Source organism: Ochlerotatus camptorhynchus, unplaced genomic scaffold (assembly GCF_037179485.1).
Source record: "Ochlerotatus camptorhynchus isolate MF236.1 unplaced genomic scaffold, CSIRO-AGI_Acam_v1.1 ptg000631l, whole genome shotgun sequence".
Taxonomy (NCBI): Eukaryota; Metazoa; Arthropoda; class Insecta; order Diptera; family Culicidae; genus Ochlerotatus; species Ochlerotatus camptorhynchus.
In genome coordinates, this window is record NW_027041110.1 from 363,681 (window position 1) to 381,401 (window position 17,721).

A 17,721-nucleotide genomic window follows, 5' to 3' on the forward strand; every position below is an offset into this window, starting at 1 on the left:
CTGTCTTATGGGTCAACTCCAGACATAGCTTTGGTCAACTTCAGAAGCCCAGTTCCTCGTAAGTCAACTGCGGTGTTTATGGCCTAGTTAGACAGTTACACTGCACTGTAGTAAAGAGCCAATTATTCTCAACTGGTTGGGCCCTATTTTTGTTTTAATGTTATAATCAGACACAATTTTATTATAACATTTGAAATTTTGAAATTTCACAATTGTAACACAAAATTTTTCACTTTCCATTTTTCAGAATCCATCATCCAGGAAAGCACTCCCGGAATACCCTGACGATACCACCACCCACCACCATCTGAATTCATCCAATCTACAATACGTCGGTATTGTAGCCATCACCGACCAAGAAGCAAGCTGCCGGAGGAAATACTTGAACGAAAAGTATTGGCGGCAGTACGGTGTGAACCTTTGTTGCACAAAGTCATAAAGAGGAAGCAACCCGAATAAGCAGAAGAAGAGGAAAAAAAAGAAGTAGTGGAATTAAGGAAGCACAGTCCATACTCTACTACACATTAGTGCGTGCCAGTGATGAGTTAACCGAGTAGCAATTTAAAGTGCATGAGATCTGATCCCCGGCACCCTCCCCCTGCGAGCTCGACCCTTACCGCCACACCGACGTCTCCGCACTCGCTTGTAATTATTTAATTGTATCAATTGTGTAATGTGCACCCACCGTAGTTGGTGGTAGATCATTGTTGCTGTTTTTGTCTCAAAGTCAAGTGACAAAGTTTGTTGAAAAGGAAAAAAAAAGTGTGTTGTTATTTTCGTCATTGTGATTTCACGCGTCGCGAAATTGTACGGCATTGGTCGGAAGAGGGTTTGCTCGGAGCGCGATCTCTCATTGAACCAGGTCCCCGGGCGCAGCTGATGTCAAGCTACTAGATTCGTGTTCCTGTGGCTAGTGTGCATTGTGAATGGCGGCAGTCGGTGGACCGACCAGGCAATCGCGTGGGGTTTCCATGAGTGTCTCGATGTCGCTGGTACAGGGCGGAGCAGCTGGTGCGGCCGGACCACAGGGAGCTATCCTGGCGGCGGCCGCACCCTACTATCAACCACCGGCCGTTCCGCAGGACGTGCAGCCCGATCGGCCGATCGGCTACGGAGCCTTCGGAGTCGTATGGTAAGTAATGCAGTATGTGTATAAGTTTGAATGCATGTTTTTGCTTCCGTCCGTCGCAATAGTTATTCTTCTGATAACCGAGTCCACGTGTTGCCGAGATGTGCAACGGAATCAAAACAATAACACCTCGGTTGTCTTGTCCTTAATTGAGGCGTTCTTTGTTCTGCTCCGGATTCCGTCATGAATCCGTTGCTCTTAATCGAGAATTGAGACCGTACTCAATTTGACTTTCGCCTGCCCAAAAATGTAGGCCAGTACAGTCCTTTGTTTGTATTCGTTGAAGTCTGGGGCACGGTCATCGTGGAAAGATCCGCTCGCAAATTGCAATGACGACAACGGGAGAACGGCAGAAATCGCACACACATGGCGGTGGGTTGACGGACGACGGCGCTGAACGGCGTGAATGACTCTGTTGCTGTTATTGTTTGTTTATTTTGTTTTTACAGTCTATACGCCTGTACATACAGTTGTTGATAAGTACCCGAGGTCGTGAGAAATTTGTGCTTTTATTGCTGATGACGCCGTTTTTTTTTGCTTGTCTTGTTGAGCTGTTCTACTAAGCTATCAACAGCAAACAGGCATCGTCGGCGGTATCGGCGAGTGGGGGCAGCTGCATCGGCAGCAGTGCAGCGTCGGTCGTCGATTGGAACGCGACGACGACTGTGGCTTTGTATGTTTGTTTGAGGAAGTGCTATTTGCTGTTTCTTTGTTGGGTGAAATGGGGCGCGATTTGTGGTGTTCATACTTACTGTGTAGATGTGTGATGATATTGCATGGATTTCGGGATGGGGTTTGCAGCGTAAGCGGAAAAGTGCTGTCAATGACGCAGACTGTTTAACGACCGGAGGAATTTTGAAGGATTTCTGATGAAATTAGATGGAAAATTTCATGCGTTTGCTTTTAGTCAGAAAGATGTTGCTGAGGGTTTACATCTATCCAGCATAAATCGATCTTCTTTTTTGGTCCCCACTGGGACTTTACACCGACTTTCAACTTAGCGTTCTTTGACCACTTCCACAGTTGTTAATTGAGAGCTTTGCATTATGTGACAAGTGCAATCATGCTCTACACCCAGGGAAGTTGGAAATCAATTTGGTAAAGCATTTGTGACCAGCATGTACCTTCCCGTCGTATGAAAGAAGTCCAAACCTGTCCAAATTCAAATTGGCATTTTTTATGGCAAAATAGTGAACTTTTCTTGAACATTAAGGGCAAAAAACTCAAAAAAACTTTTTGACCGTGAGTACTGTACCCTGTACCACCTATACTGCCCCATCTCGGGCCAAGGTGGATAATAACAGGTTTGCTGGAACTCACGGTCCGCTACTGTTGGTAAGATATTTTTCGTTAATGTTCATGAAAAGTTCACTATTTCGCCATAAACAGTGAAAACGACAAAAAAGTTTACGGGCGGATTTGTACAGATTTGGACCTGTGTGGATGCTGGTCACAAATGCCTTGCCAAATTGATATCCTACGCAAGTGATGTGAATTCCGCGAATAAACACAAGGAGTGTTGATTATAGCAAAACTTGCCGTATACAATCGTTTTAGTTCTTTTTAGTAAACAAACTAACACTTCTTTCTTCTTATGATTTATGAATTCTGAGTTAATCAAAAAACTGGAGACAACATTATACAGCAAGTCAAATCCTGAGGGACGTCGGTATCAATATGCTTTTGATGAACATTTATAAGCATGTTGGAGGCTGATTTAAAATAAATTCTGAGGAGAATTCCTTGGGAATAAAATTTTAAAAATATTCAAAGGAGGATTCACATAGAATACTGAGGGGCAATTCATAGACCACGTGGACAGAAAAAAACGTAGTGTTTGAATCCTCCTATATATACCCTATAAATCCAGTCTAATCCAGCCAAGGCAAAGGCAAACATTTGTTTATTTATTTGTTTATTTGTTATGTTCGCATCAACAGACTAGAAATAGCCCCAATGATGTGTTGTAAAAAAAAATTACAGATTATACAGACTACATATTAGAGTGATGCAAAATTTGAAATTTTCGCTCCACAATACTTAAACTATTCCAAACCGGATCCTGACTAACCTCTCAAAATTTGAACCCATTTGGTGAGAAACTGAGATGGCACAAACCATTTGAAGTTTGTATGGGAATTACTATGGTAAAACCAAGATTTTTGTTCATGTCTATCTAATAATTCACCATATTGGTCTGCTTCAAAAACTTTCAACTGTACTTGTAGGAATTTTTCCCAGCTACAACTTTACTCAAGGCCACTTTTTGATTAAATGCAAGGATCGAAAGTTATCAATGGTTCAATGCGCTGATGTCTTATGATTATGCTCAATCAACTACTCAGCAGGCAACATTGGTGTTTCAGGGGTGTTGAATAGGACACAAAAATCATGACTACTATGTCACACTGCAAAATACAGTGTTGCCTACAGAGCAGCTACTTGATCATGTCATAAGTTTACCAATCTCTTAAATAATTAATAACTTTTTCCTGTCTCGTTTTACATAGAAACGATCTTCAGCAAAGTTGTAGCTGAGAAAATTTTCTATAAGAATGGTTGTTGAGCTATTTCGCAGCTCAATATGGAAAAACACTAGAAGGCAATGAACAAAAAGTTGAGATTTCCCATAGTAATTTACATGTAAACTTCAAATGGCTTGTGCGAAGTCTGTTTCTAACCAAATGAGTTGTAACTTTACGAGGCTAATCACGACCCGATTTGAAACCATTTAAGCACTGTGGAGCGAAAAAGTCAAATTTTGCATCAGTCTACTACATATACGACAGTTACTACAGTTACAAACGAAAATAACTAGGAAAGCATTGTCAAGTTACTAAAAATTTATAAGTCCTAAATTTTACACATAGCTGTTGGGCAGCAAAAAAGGCAGAGAATCTTCGGGGAAGCATATTCCGTGTCAAGTGGAAATCGAACATCGACGCTACTCGATTGAACACTTGCTGCAAGCCGTAAATAGCGCTCCCTAAGCTATAACTAGTTCGAAGAAGTGGAAGTCTCAGCATAAGACTGTTGCGTAGTGATCGAGGTTGAACATTAATGTTCACTTGTTGTAGAATTGCTTCGCAGTCGATTCTTCCTTGCAGAGTATCGGCGACGGTTAAGGCTCTGAAAACATCTTTTCGGATACGTAAGGGCTCGACATTGATCAATTGGCAGCGATTCTCGTAGCTTGGAAGACGAAGTGGGTATCTCCAAGGCAGATTACGGAGCGCGAAGCGAAGAAAACGTCGTTGCACAGATTCAATTCGCTCGGCTCCATTATTGTAGTTCGGACTCCAGACTGCAGAGCAGTATTCCAACGTAGATCGTACGAGAGAGCAATAGAGATATTTCAAGCAGTAAATGTCTGTGAAGTTCTTAGTAATCTTGAAGACAAAGTCAAGAGTTCTGGACGCTTTGTCGATGACATACGATATATGGTGCGAGTATGTCAGCTTTGAGTCTAGAAAAACGCCCAAGTCTTTCACGCAATGCACCCGTTCGATAGTCGTGCCTAGTAGTTTGTAGTTGAAAATAATCGGTTGTTTCTTGCGTGAGAAAGTAATAACTGTACACTTAGCTGGGTTGACCACCAGTCGGTTTAGACTACACCAGTCAGCAAAGATGTCAATCTGATCTGCAAACGATAATCGTGGCCCTGTGATAACATGGCGAACGTCGTCGAAGTAAAGGAGAAATACCAATGATCCTAGATGGCTACCCTGAGGTATACCGGACTTTGCGCAGAAGCTTGCTGAGCGACAAGTACCCAAAGCTACTGTCAATTGGCGCTTCGTGAGGTATGAACGAAACCCTCTCAAAAAATTTCCACCGATCCCTAGCCTATCAAGCTTAGCGATCGCAATTTCGTGGTTCAGCTTATCGAAGGCTGCCGTAAGATCTGTGTAGATAACGTCCGTTTGGGTCCGAGCAATCAAACTGTCTGTGATGTAAGACGTTGTGCGGCGCAGTGGATCTAAAAGATAAGTGATGTTCTTTTTAAGAATAATCGACGGAACACCATTGGGTCCAGCCTTAGCTGAAGTCTTAGGTTTAGATGAGCGTTTGGTTGACCAAAGGAACATTAATGGTCGCGGAAGTAATGAGATTAGCGGAAAGTTGCTCGTCTTCAAACACACTAGCAAATTTGGCTGAGAACAGGTTGCAAATGTCTTGTTGATTGCCAGCAGTTTCACCATTAAAAATCATGGAAGAGGGTAAGCCGACTTCCCTGCGTTGCTCATTTACGAAGTTCCAGAAGGATTTCGGGTGTGATTTCAGCCGCCGTTGAATCCTCCTTTGATACACCCAACCGGGGGATGTAAGGTTTGCTTACAATTATGTGGGATTCATCATCAGAAGATGTAAGTGGAGACCGCATGAACCGAGGATACAATATACCGAGCTGCAGCCCAATGCAAGAAAATGGAGAAAAAAATGTGAAGTGTATTAGTGAGTGAAATTAATCATGTCAAAAAAGTGGCGACTGGGGGAACTCGAACCACTAACGTTGCGATTATCAGACCTGTGCTTTCTCCACTGCTCTTTTCATGCTTCGGGATATGGATAGGCTTAAAGCAAACAAGAGGGCTCATTTCCTCGCATACTCGACTTTGTTTGCTTTTCTGCTGGAGAGAATCGAGGCAAGTGTGTGCGTCGTTCTACCATGTTATACATAACAATCAAGGTAAATGCTTGCGTGTGTAGGTGAAAGCATATACAGAACACGGAATAAAAAAAAGATTAAAATTCATTACATCGTCTGCAAGGTCAACTTCTAACATTCGCTGCGATGTTCATGAACAGAGGATGATAGGAAATGAAACTAAAATTAATCGTAATATTTTTTTTGGTTTGCGTGTAGCGTTGAAAACAGAGACGATTTAACCGCTTATACTCGTGGTTGAGTCTGACATAGTAGCATTTCAGCGGCAGTGTGCGGAGTTTAGTAAATCTTCTGAGAGCAGCCTTCTTAGTTCTTTTCAACGAGCGAAGATCTTTTGTCATCCACGGGACGCGAGAGTCGATATGGATGATCTTTTTGGAAACGTGTTTGTCAATGACATATGACAAGACGTGAGAAAAGGTTCGTGCAACAATGTTGACGTCTACAGGATCTAGAATATACTCCCAATCTAGGTTAGACAGCACATGGACAATACTGCGATGGTCAGCTCTACGGAAGTCATATGACACAGTGTTTGGAATGCTGGTGAAATCATGGACAATATTATTTTCGATCAGGATAACAGGGTCATGATGCACTTCCTTGACTAAAGGTTCGGGTGCCGTGGAGAGGAAAGGAGTTGTCTGTATCACGAGCCCTCACAAAGCAGAGATCCAGGTTGCGGTTGTTTTCATTCAACAGGCCATTGATTTGTGACAGAATTGCGGTACTATAACTGTCCAGGAGCTGGAGAGTTCCTACGTGGAAAGATAAACGCTCGTGATCAGGACAAAGAAACCACTATGGGTTGGAGTCCATGCAATGTCCGGTAGGTTAAAATCGCCAAGAACAATAACTTTGTCGGAAACGGCCAAGACGGGTCGATAATGTGCGTCAATAAGCTCCAAGTCACGGGTTCGATCTGGAGGGCTGTACACTGCACAGAGAAGAAATTGACGATCACCAAGTTGAATAGCCACCCACACTTGTTCAACCGTGTTCCAGGAATCGTCCTCGATAACTTTTGCTTTCAGCTTGGAATTAACTGCGATAAGGACGCCTCCCCCAGTAGTTTTCCTACTATAATTCGTGTTTGGATCGCAGCGAAATATTTCGTAGGCAGCACCAAAGACATAGTTTGAAATGGTTCGATAATTGAGCCATATTTCGGTCAAAACTAAAATGTCGTAACAGTGATCCATGACGGCCAGATGATAATCTTCCCCGGGGCCGTTCATACCGCCAACGTTCTGATAGTAAATCGTTATGTCCGACCTCCGCTGTTCGGGAACAATGGAAGGTTCAGCGTGTAGTTGCATTTGGGAGCTGGTAGATGTCACTTGACGGAGGAAGGATGTTCGAGTAAGGCCGCTGGAAACCAAGATACTTTCAGGCGATAATATATTTGTCGGTTGATCATACTTGCCAATAACAGGAATGTGGAAGACCCCTTCTCCCATCTCAAACGCAGGGCCGGGACGACTGCTGGTCGCTGGCAGGAGGGGCTCGCCTGCGATGAGCGGAATGGGGGCTTCCTCAGGGCAGACGGCAAGAATGCGTCCCGGAGTGCAGTTGACTGTGATGGCTCCATGTTGCCGACTGGCAGATGTTTGAGGTGAGTTTAATGCACTGGAATTATGATCATCATCAGGCAGTGAAAGTTCGCTATTAAGTGTGTACTTGCCTAATATAGCAAGCTGGGAGACCCTCAATCCACATCTAAACTCAGGGCCAAGACGACTTGGATGAACGCTGGCTGCAATAGGCGCGACAGATTTAGAGGAACTGGGGACTCCCAAAATGCTTTCTACGGTGCATCCTGGTAGAGAAGTAGTTTGGCTCAATAGATTTTCAGAGGGCGTCACCGAAAAATCGCTTTGGACCGGGGTCAGAATAACCTGAGTATGGGAGAACTCATCACGCAACGATAAACTTAAATCACAGAGGTACTTGCCTATGCAAGCATGGTGGGGGTCCCCTTTCCACCGACAAACTACAGGGCCGAGACGATTATGTTGAACGAAGGCGGCGGTAGGTGGGACTGTGTTGGGGCGATCGGGGGCTTCCATCATACTTTCTACGGTGCGTCTCGGGGGCATTGTTAATTCGTCAGATGGGGAGATTAAGGGGTGACTGTTTAACTGGGTGTACCTAAAGGGGCTGGCATATCGAGAGGTTCTGGTATCCCAAACGGTGTGCCCGTTGGAGAGCCACCCGGAATTATGCCAACAACTGGCTTTCTATTACTCAGTTATGGTCTCATCGATTTTTTTAATATTATTTTTGATATTTTACCTCTAATATCAATCAAACTAATAGCATCTATGAAATGATGTTCTGTTCCCCATTTTTACCAGTAGATTGCTATTGATTTGATATTCTCATCTACTCGGGAACTTTTAGTGAGCTCTAAGGAGAACTCAAAGGTAGTTCTGAGTAGGATGCCAAAGGAATCCTCAAGAGATTTCTAAAAAAATCTGTAGAAAATTTAAAGCATTACTGGCGAAAATTCAACGCACATTCTGACGATCGTTTCAAGCAGGATTGCAAACGCTCATTACAGCTAAAGTGCTACTTTTTGAAATTGTGAAATAATAAAATAATTTTTATATAATAATATAGGGGAAATGTATGTTATGTCGGCCTAAGTGTCCCTAATTTGGGCCCATACATAAATTCAGCAATCGACTAAATTTTCAATAGCAACCAAAAATATCCATTAGTACCGTCCCAATGACGCGCTCACCTAGATGCAATTGATAAATAGCAGATTTTTAGCGATGGGCCCAATATTAGATCCATAGGCCACATTAGAGCCATTTCCCCTTTAAAATAATAATAATTTTTATAGGGGAAAAGTTGGCTTCGGCAATACCTTAACCTATTATCGTCAGGGGGGTAAACAACGTCCTTGAGAGCTCAATTTTGGTATGTTTATTGTGTTTCAGAGCAACTATTGGCCAAATTTGAGTGCTCTAGGACTTTGTTTACCCCCCTGACGATAATAGGTTAAGGTATTGCCGAAGCCAACTTTTCCCCTATGTAAGATGCAAAAAGGGAAGGTAAAGTATGTGTATGGCACATAAAACCTGTCATTTTGGCTTTCAGAGCGTAATTTCATAGGAATGATGGCTGAATACTTCCAGAATTTTAAGGATAGCTTCAAGAAAATTTTAAGCAGTGTTCCAGATAAATTCTAAAGAGGATTTAAAAGCAATCTAAAGGAGTTCTGGGGAAAAAATATGGAGTTCAAACTTGATTTCCATGGTAATTTTGAGGATAAATTCATGTGAACTGTGATGAGAACTCTTAGTGCTTTCTATGGAAAAATCCAATCCTATCTGAGTAAAATCTAATCCAAATAACATCTAAGGTGAATTCAATTGAAACCAGTGGCGTCGCGTAACCTCACTTTTTACCTGTGCACCAACTTTCAAAAACAGATTTAATGCCATATTCATACTCGAATCGATTGAAAAATACACTTAATCTTCTAGTTAACTCGATATCTATCCATTGCAAGCAATATTGTGATAATTGTTTATGTTTTGAGAGTTGGTGCACAGGTAGATTGAGGTTAAGGGGGTAGTCCACTCTGGCGGCATGAAAAATAGGTCATTTTCACGATTTTTTTGAGGGTAAATAACGATCAACTCAAAAAAAGGAATGCAGGGTTTTGTCAATTGAAATGTCCTCTTTAATTGAGATTTTTTTTGGCGCGATTGGATGTCTCCTGTAGCCGCTGCACCAGGTTCCCCAGGAGACCTCCCGTCTGAGTCGTCGTGGGGCGGGACGTTTGGTGGTCACACCACTGGAGCTGGAACAACGAATTTTGATTTGGTTGAAAAATAAAAATTTGGCGACGTTTTGAAAAAAACAGTCCGTTTTTGTACCCTAAAATTGGAGATAAAAGCTTGCACCAAAAATCCATTTTTGATTCTTTTGAAAATCGGCTACGTACAAGACCAGAAAAAAGGTACTTAACTCGAAAATTCAATCGCCGTTTAAATCGAATGAGCCGTTTCTAAAATACAGCGCCCGCCAATTTTGAAAACATCGTTTAGAGATAATCGCTGTAGCAGTTGGAACTACTAAGACACGCCGTTTCGTCGGTAACGGGCGGGTACTCCGAGCGCTCACCTGAGCGCGCTTGGAGCGTCTGGACACGAGTCCACTAATCGGCCTATAACTTTGGAACGATGTCACTTGCGGACTTGCGGTCAAGTCTATGTCAAAGTAGACATTCCAAAGTATTTTTTAAGCCAAAAAAAAAGGTTTTTTGAAATTTCCAGAGTGGACTACCCCCTTAAGACGACGCCACTGATTAAAACAATGAAGAAAATTTAGTGGCCATTCTAAGGTTAATTCCAAAGGAATTCTAAGGAGTGTTCCAAAAGGGTTCTAAGGGGAGTTTCAAGGCAATTTCGAAGATAATTCCAAGGCTATTAAATTGTTTGATGGTTCTAATTAAATTCCTGAGAAAATTTCAAGCAAATCCTGCAAAGGGTACCCAAGTAATTATCAGGATGGCTCAGACATCCACATTTGCTAAATTCAGGGCGGGCACTAAAGTGGGAATTAGCCAGGAATCTAAAACACTTGGAAAAACCTGGTAGTAACCGGTTATTTGATTGGAGCTTTAAAATTTATTTTAATACCTATTTTATTTAAACTATGTTATATTAATACTTCTCCGATACATCCAGTTCTTTTTAAAGTGCGATGCATACTATTCTTTTCTAACGCGATTTCCATTTATTGATTTCTCCCTCATGCTAGATGGGTCAGTATTTTGAATACCACCTCATTTTTCTTTAATTTTTTTGTGATTCTTTTAAACAAGTTGCATTAAATTTGGGTGCAATTTTAGATGACACGATCATAAATAGAACTCTGATATCTAAAATCAATATCAGAGTTCCGGAAATTTGCCGGGTCCAAAATCGTCCAAGATTTTTTTTTAAATGATTTCAGTGAAAATCCTGAACAATTCCTAAGCTTAGCGGCACCGGTGATGTAGTGGTAAGCGTGATTACCTCTCACCCCAGCAGGCCTGGGTTCAATCCCAGTCGGCGTCACCAGGATGTTCTGAGGCATAACATCTCTGATCACGCCTTCATTCGGAAGAAAAGTAAAGCCGTTGGTCCCCGGTCCATGAGTTGGTGGGTTGATATATAGGGTCCAGGTGTGGGAGCTGTCTCCCTGGCGTCGGTAGCACTGGAATCAGTACAGAAAACAGATAGGCGGGAAAAAAATTAAATCCAGTGGCCACCCTGCGGGATTTTTCTTCCGCTTTTTTTTATCAAAGAGACTTTCAGCCATCGACTGGTTCATCTCTGACTCCTGTAGAGCTGCAAAAATCCTGCGTACAGCAATTTCTGATTTAAAAATTTCCGGAAGATCATGATTCTGACTTTTCAAGCCACTATGTAGAGTTTTCCAATTACAGGGCTGTTACAACAGGCGCGGATTTCGCGAATTTCGCGGATTTCGCGATTTTCGCGGATTTGTCGCGGATTTGAACTTTCAATCGCGAAAATTGCGGAAACATTAAATGATGTCGCGAAAATCGTGAAGGGACTGATGTGCTGTCACAAAAATTGTGGAATTCATTGTAACATTTCCGTCCCGGATTATAATTCCCTGAGGTCTGTCCAATGTGAGACATTCTCTTTTTTTCCAATATGAACATAGCAATTTTCGTTGTCAAATCATAAACGAATCGTTCAGTTGATTTGTTCTACTACATCAACCAAGACTCCAATAATGTCTGTAGTATCGAAATATGTCCAAACAGATTCAAAATGTCTATGTGGATTGTAGTCGACCTATTGCTACGTATACAAGATGTTATAGGTTCTGAAATCATTCTGGAGATCAGATTATTTTTCTACTAGATCTGCCAAGACTAATCCAATATCTGTAGTATCGAAATATGCCCAAACAAATTTGCAGTGTGTATGTGGATCATGCCAACCTACTTTCGTGTATGCCAAATGTTCTAGGATTTCCAAATCGATATTTCGATACTACGGATATTATCCTAGTCTTTGTTGATCTAGTAAAACAAATCATCTGAACTGCAGGACGATTTGGCGAACCTAGTTCATCTGGTAAACGTGGAAATAATTAAACATTATCCATATATACACTATGAAAATTTTTGGACATATTTCGATACTACAGACTTTATCCCAGTCATGGTTGATCTAGTAGAATAAATCATCTGAACTCCAGAACGATTTGGAGAACCTAAAACATCTGGTAAACATGACAAAAGTTCATGCATGATCCACATAGACTCTGTGCATCTGTCTGGAAATATTTCGATACTAAAGACATTGTCCCAATCTCGGTTGATCTAGTAGATCAAATTATCTGAACTCCAGGACGATTTGAAGAACCTACCACATCTGGATTACTCGGAAATAGATCATGCATGATCCACATAGACACTTTAAATCTGATTGTACATTTTTCGATACTACAGACATTGCAGTCTTGGTTGATCTAGTAGAACAAATCAACTGATGCCCTGGACGATTTGGAAAACCTATAATTTCCGGTATAGGTACATAGTAATAAGTCGTACATGATCCACAAAGTCACATATATACGATTCGAATATGATTTGACACTGAAAAGTGCTAGGTTCGTATTAGAAATAAATAAAAAAATATGAAAATGTCTCACCATTGGACAGAACCCAAGGAATATTCGTGTAAATACACAACCGCGACGTGACCAACAAGTGTGACTTATGAATCTGGTATGGTAATTTCTCGATTATGTGCAGGGTGTTTGGTTTGAATTGGAAAAAAATTGAGAAAACTAGAGCCAAATTAACTACAACATTTAGGACAGTAAAATACGCCAGAGACAAAAAGGTTAATTTTCAAGAAAATTTGCATTTCAAATGAAAATGCTTTAATTTAAAAAAAAAATTGTTTCATCAAATCTATGCCGATATTATTCAATAGAATCTCATAATGTAAGGGTGTTTTATTACTTTCACTAATTACTCTGAATTTAAACAATACCTAAATAACTGAAGATGATACAATGCTACTAAAAAAATTAAATAGTTACAAAAGGTGCAGCTACAAAGCTAGTCCATGCTGGAGGCGACTGAGTTCGATTCCCGTCCGGTCTATTAATTTTTCGGGTTCGAAAATTTCTCTACTTTTTTTGGGCACAGGATGGTACAGGCATAGAAAGCTCTCAGTTAAAATGTGAAAGTACTTCAAAGAACACTAAGTTGAGAGTAGTCAAAAATCTAATATGCTATAAGCAATAAGCTTGTAATGCTATTTTTCTTCAATAAAAACAGTTTTTATTTTTGTCGCGGATTAGTACTTGAAGTCGCGGATTTCTTTTGAGAAATCGCGGATTTCGCGGATCAAATTTAGAAAATCTTGTAACAGCCCTGCAATTATTGTAAATTTTCGGAATATTTTTAAGTAATCCGGTTAGATCCGTGAGAATTTGCGTAAACAAAACACAAATAATGTATTGTAAAGTACATCACATCTGCATTTCGATTTATTAACTAAACGTTTAGACTACTTGCAGAGTGATTCCCAGAATATTGCTGAAGAAATTCTGGACAGTATTTTTGCGAAATGTTGAAAGTGGTGTTTAATAACTATAGGCTAATTAGGAAGAGATTTGGCATTGCATTTAGAAAAATCCATCCAAATTAAAAAAAAAACAAACTCTTTTTAAAATTGACTCAAATTACAACTAGTAGCACTGCGCAATATCAATGTAATTACCTATCGCGGCATACAAATCGGCACTCGTGCATCAAGCGTTACGGCAGAGAGAGAGCTACAATGAGCGCACCCCCACAGCCCACGGTCCATAATTAATGCAATCATTAATCATTTACTGGAAGCAATTGCTGTGAGTGAAGGACAGGAGAATCTATGAAATCGTCCGTTGTTGTCGTAGTCGGCCCGTAGCCGACCACTCACCATGGTGTAAGGAACCTGTGATATCGCAAGTGCTGTGCATCACTTTGCGCTAACAGAACACGCATTCGGAGTGAAACTTTTCCTACCAATCCATTCGTAGCAGGTAACGTCGTATAGAACGCACTCGGTGAATAATCTAATCAGACCCAAACATCACTTACAGTGACATGAACACGGACGCGGCAGTGGCGACGGCAGCAGCTGGAATGCCACTTTGAGTCCCGCATACTCTTTTTGCGGGTGTGCGAAAAAGAGGTACCTCAGTTCTCGCCACTAACCCGCAGAGGGTTCAAGTCTGCCTAGCCGAGAGCATTGCAAAAATCAGGATGGTAAGTTCTAAACTCGCTACAACCCTGGCAACCAGACATCGCCAGACACAATCTCGAGCCCTTGCGCTGGGGATATGAAGCAAGCATTTCCATCCCAGCAGCAGCATGGATGCGCGATGATGCGTTCCGACGACCGACGACGAGCGCTGTTCTTTGTCCGGGACCGGTTTTCCTGATGCTATCCTGGTGCTGATGATGGTGGTAGGCACGGAGCAAAAATGCCATACGGACAGCGACGGACGGACAGACGAACCGAGACACAAAGAGAGTTGATGCTCCGACCGACGACGATAGAACGACCGAGCGAATGAAAAAAAAAAACGACCCTCGACGTACGAAATGCCAATAAAGAACCCTTTCTTCATGCATCCTGTGTTCGTCGGGACCAGGGATCGATCCGATGGATAATGTGGTTCGGATGAGTGGGGGTGGTGGGTCTTGGTTGGTTCAGAAGAAGAGGTTTCAATTTTGACCCACACTGCGTGTTCTATCAGGACCAGAATTTGTCGAATTGCTGTTATATGTTCCCGTCTCATGTGTCTGGAGAGGTGCAAAGCAAAAACATTGCATTTAGACAGGACGCAGCACGGCGAAGGGCATGCTTTGTCTGGTTGGGGTTCAACAAAAGCAAACAAAAGCGATTTGAAGGCAGGAGGACCATCCATCGACGGTTGCGCTTGGCCTGATCTGTCATATTCGTGGACGACTATGGCGGATGATTTGGTTCCTGTTGAATGTGGTGTGTTTTTAAAATGGTGCTGCATTGGGAAACTGAAGATGAATGGATGTGCGCTTTAGTGAAAGTCTAATTTTTCTAAACGATATGCTGCCGGTGCAGTTTTTATGAAAATTATTGCACATGAGAAGCCGAACAGCACTTCTGAATCCCAGCGTTGGTAAGAATCGATGAAACCATTTGCAGAATTTCAAGTAGAATGGAAAGCATGGCAGGCTTGAGAAGTCGTTTTTTTTAGCACAGAATGGATTTCTTGAAACCTCACCAATAATTTGTTAGAATCTTTGGAAGTATTCCCCAGAGTAAGGTTTTGACAGCAAGGGGTGACCTGTTCAATGTAGATATTTGATTGGATCATTAAATTAAGTGACAAATGTATGTGATTAGATGACCACCCCGACCTATTACGGAAATCAGTATCATATAATTTCGTCTCCAATCAACGCCCGAAAGTCGATCGACAGATAATACATATATCATCTGTTCGCAGAAACAAGGCAAGTAATCAACACCAATCAGTCGATAGGGGCGCGCGCGTTGATTCGTCAACGTTTGACGTAAGTAAGCACCACGCGCACTCTACATCAACTCCTAGTGTCGCCACACAGCGCTAGGGGCTTGCAAACAAAAGCGCAGATATGCAACCATTCACCGCCTACTCACTGGTATTCCACGCTACTGTTGTAGGAGCCCTAGTACAGTAGTATTTCTCAATAAGGAATCTCAATTTCAATGGCACAATCGAGTGCCACTTCTACAATTTACTGACCGCACACCGGTCCAGTCGACACTTGCCGTACGGTTTGTAACAAATATCTATCGCGTTACCATTTCTTCCTCTTAATAAAGACTCGACTTCTGACGCTCCTTGCAGTTGCCCTATGCTGCCTGAGCGTCGTATACACAAACATATGTTCTCGCCATTAGCGTTAACTATGAAGTAGGAGGCACTATTTTTAGAAACCTGCTTCTTGCTTCGATCTTAGCAGGTACCCACTACTCCGAACTGACCTGCGTTGAGGAAGGAACAGGTAGGAAGTGTAGATGAGCGAGCGCCAAATAGTAGTCCGAAATGACTTTGAACGATGTGCAATCTCTGCTCCTTCGCTTAGCGGAACGTATGTGAGGAAGAAGAGGTCAAGCGGCAAATGCTTATTCTGAGAGTTTCGTGGATCATCATCATCATCATCATCATCATCACGGCCTGGCATATTTTGAATGGTTCGAAGCCAGGAATGTTAGTAATTTGGAATGGAACATTGTGGGTGGTATGGAAATCGCTCACTTTTGTAAGTTGCGTGTTGTATACCAGAGCTAGAGAATAGCTTTTTGTATAGTAAGTAAAATATGTCATCCGCCAGCACTTACATCATTTTCTGTATGAACTCATGCCACAGGTGGATTGGTTAGGAATCACGAGTAAATGTGAGTCATAGGAAACAATCTCTGCATAATCACCGGCGTCGATAGAATGCTTCGAATGCAATTTTTGTTTGTGCGAATTGACAGTATTATTTATTGCAGCTTAAACTACCATGTTCAAATGATAGTCTAGATTTGTTTAAGGAAAATAAGTACACAAAGTTTTTTAGGTGAACAAAATCCTTGAACCCACAATGTGCCATTGGAATCTGGAAGGGTGCTGCCAACTCCATAGTCGAGTTGGCGTGAAATTCGTCAATAACATCCGAAACTCTCACAAAAGTATTCCTAGATCGAGAAGATTGATAGTTCCAAGGAAAGATTTAAGAATTTCTGGAAAATATTAAATAACAAGGGACGAATAAAAAAAAATACGTGTAAACAACTTATGTTATGATAAATTAATAAATAGTTTTTTTAGTTTAGGATAAAGTGTAGAGCGAAAGATGATTTAAAAAAGGGCTAAATTTTGTTAAATTTTGGATGGCATAAAACAAAAATGAAATTTTCATCAGCCACCCAATTCGTAATGCCCCGGGTTTTTCCCGGAATTTTGGTGTTTTTCCCTGTTGTTTTGAGACAGGAAAATTTCTGTTTTCTCAATTATAACTTATTTAACCGAGTGATCTCTTTGGCTCAACCGGAGGCGAACCAGCCTCAGGCTGAAAGCCTCCTCAATAAAGAAAACTTAACTTAACTCTTCGGCTCAATGTATATATCACAACCGGGAAGTAACCAAACATTTGGAAAATATCGTTTGTTTCTCATCAAGAAGTCATCAAGATTGTTTGATGTATTAACTATCTTGAAAAAGTTCGCTCAAAACTCTTTACAGGATTTTTATGAATTGTTCTCAAATTTCCTTTAGAATCAATTCCCATCACAGAGTTATTTTCAGAGTTTCTCTAAAATTAATTTGAGGTTCTCTTCGAAAGACCCTAGAAAATGTATGTATAACATTTCGGAACACTCCGAAAAATTTAAGGAATTGATCCAAAGATTCGCTTTGAAAGAATTCACTGAAGCTTCCTTACCCGCCGGTGGTGTAGTGGTAAGCGTGATTACCTCTCACCCCAGCAGGCCTGGGTTCAATCCCAGTCGGCGCCGCCGGGATGTTCTGAGGCATAACATCTCTGATCACGCCTTCCTTCGGATGGGAAGTAAAGCCGTTGGTTCCCGGTTCATGAGTTGATGGGTCGATAGGTAGGGTCCAGGTGTGGGAGCTGCCTTCCTGGCACGTCGGTAGCATTGGTGCTCAGCACGGAAAACAAGATCGACGGAAAAAACAAACCAAAGGGAAAAAAAAAAGCTTCCTTACATAATTCTATTTAAAATTAGCCTGATTTCTCTTTATAATTTCCATGCAATTCTCCTCAGAATTGTCACACAATTTTTCTCATAATTATCTTGGAGCTTTCCTTTAAATTCTTCTGAAAATTCGTATTGAAATTCTTCTCGGG

General features: G+C 41.5%; 1 protein-coding gene across 4 annotated transcripts in view; it reads left to right on the forward strand.

Moving 5' to 3' along the window:
* nmo (serine/threonine-protein kinase nemo) overlaps nt 1-17,721 on the forward strand; it is a 288,733-nt gene that overhangs the window by 16,435 nt on the left and 254,577 nt on the right. For all 4 annotated transcript variants that reach the window (XM_065237560.1, XM_065237559.1, XM_065237562.1 and 1 more), the window contains exon 2: nt 248-1,132. In XM_065237560.1, coding sequence (XP_065093632.1) covers nt 927-1,132 — 206 coding nt within the window. In that variant the 5' untranslated portion in view covers nt 248-926. The remainder of the gene's footprint in view (nt 1-247; nt 1,133-17,721) is intronic.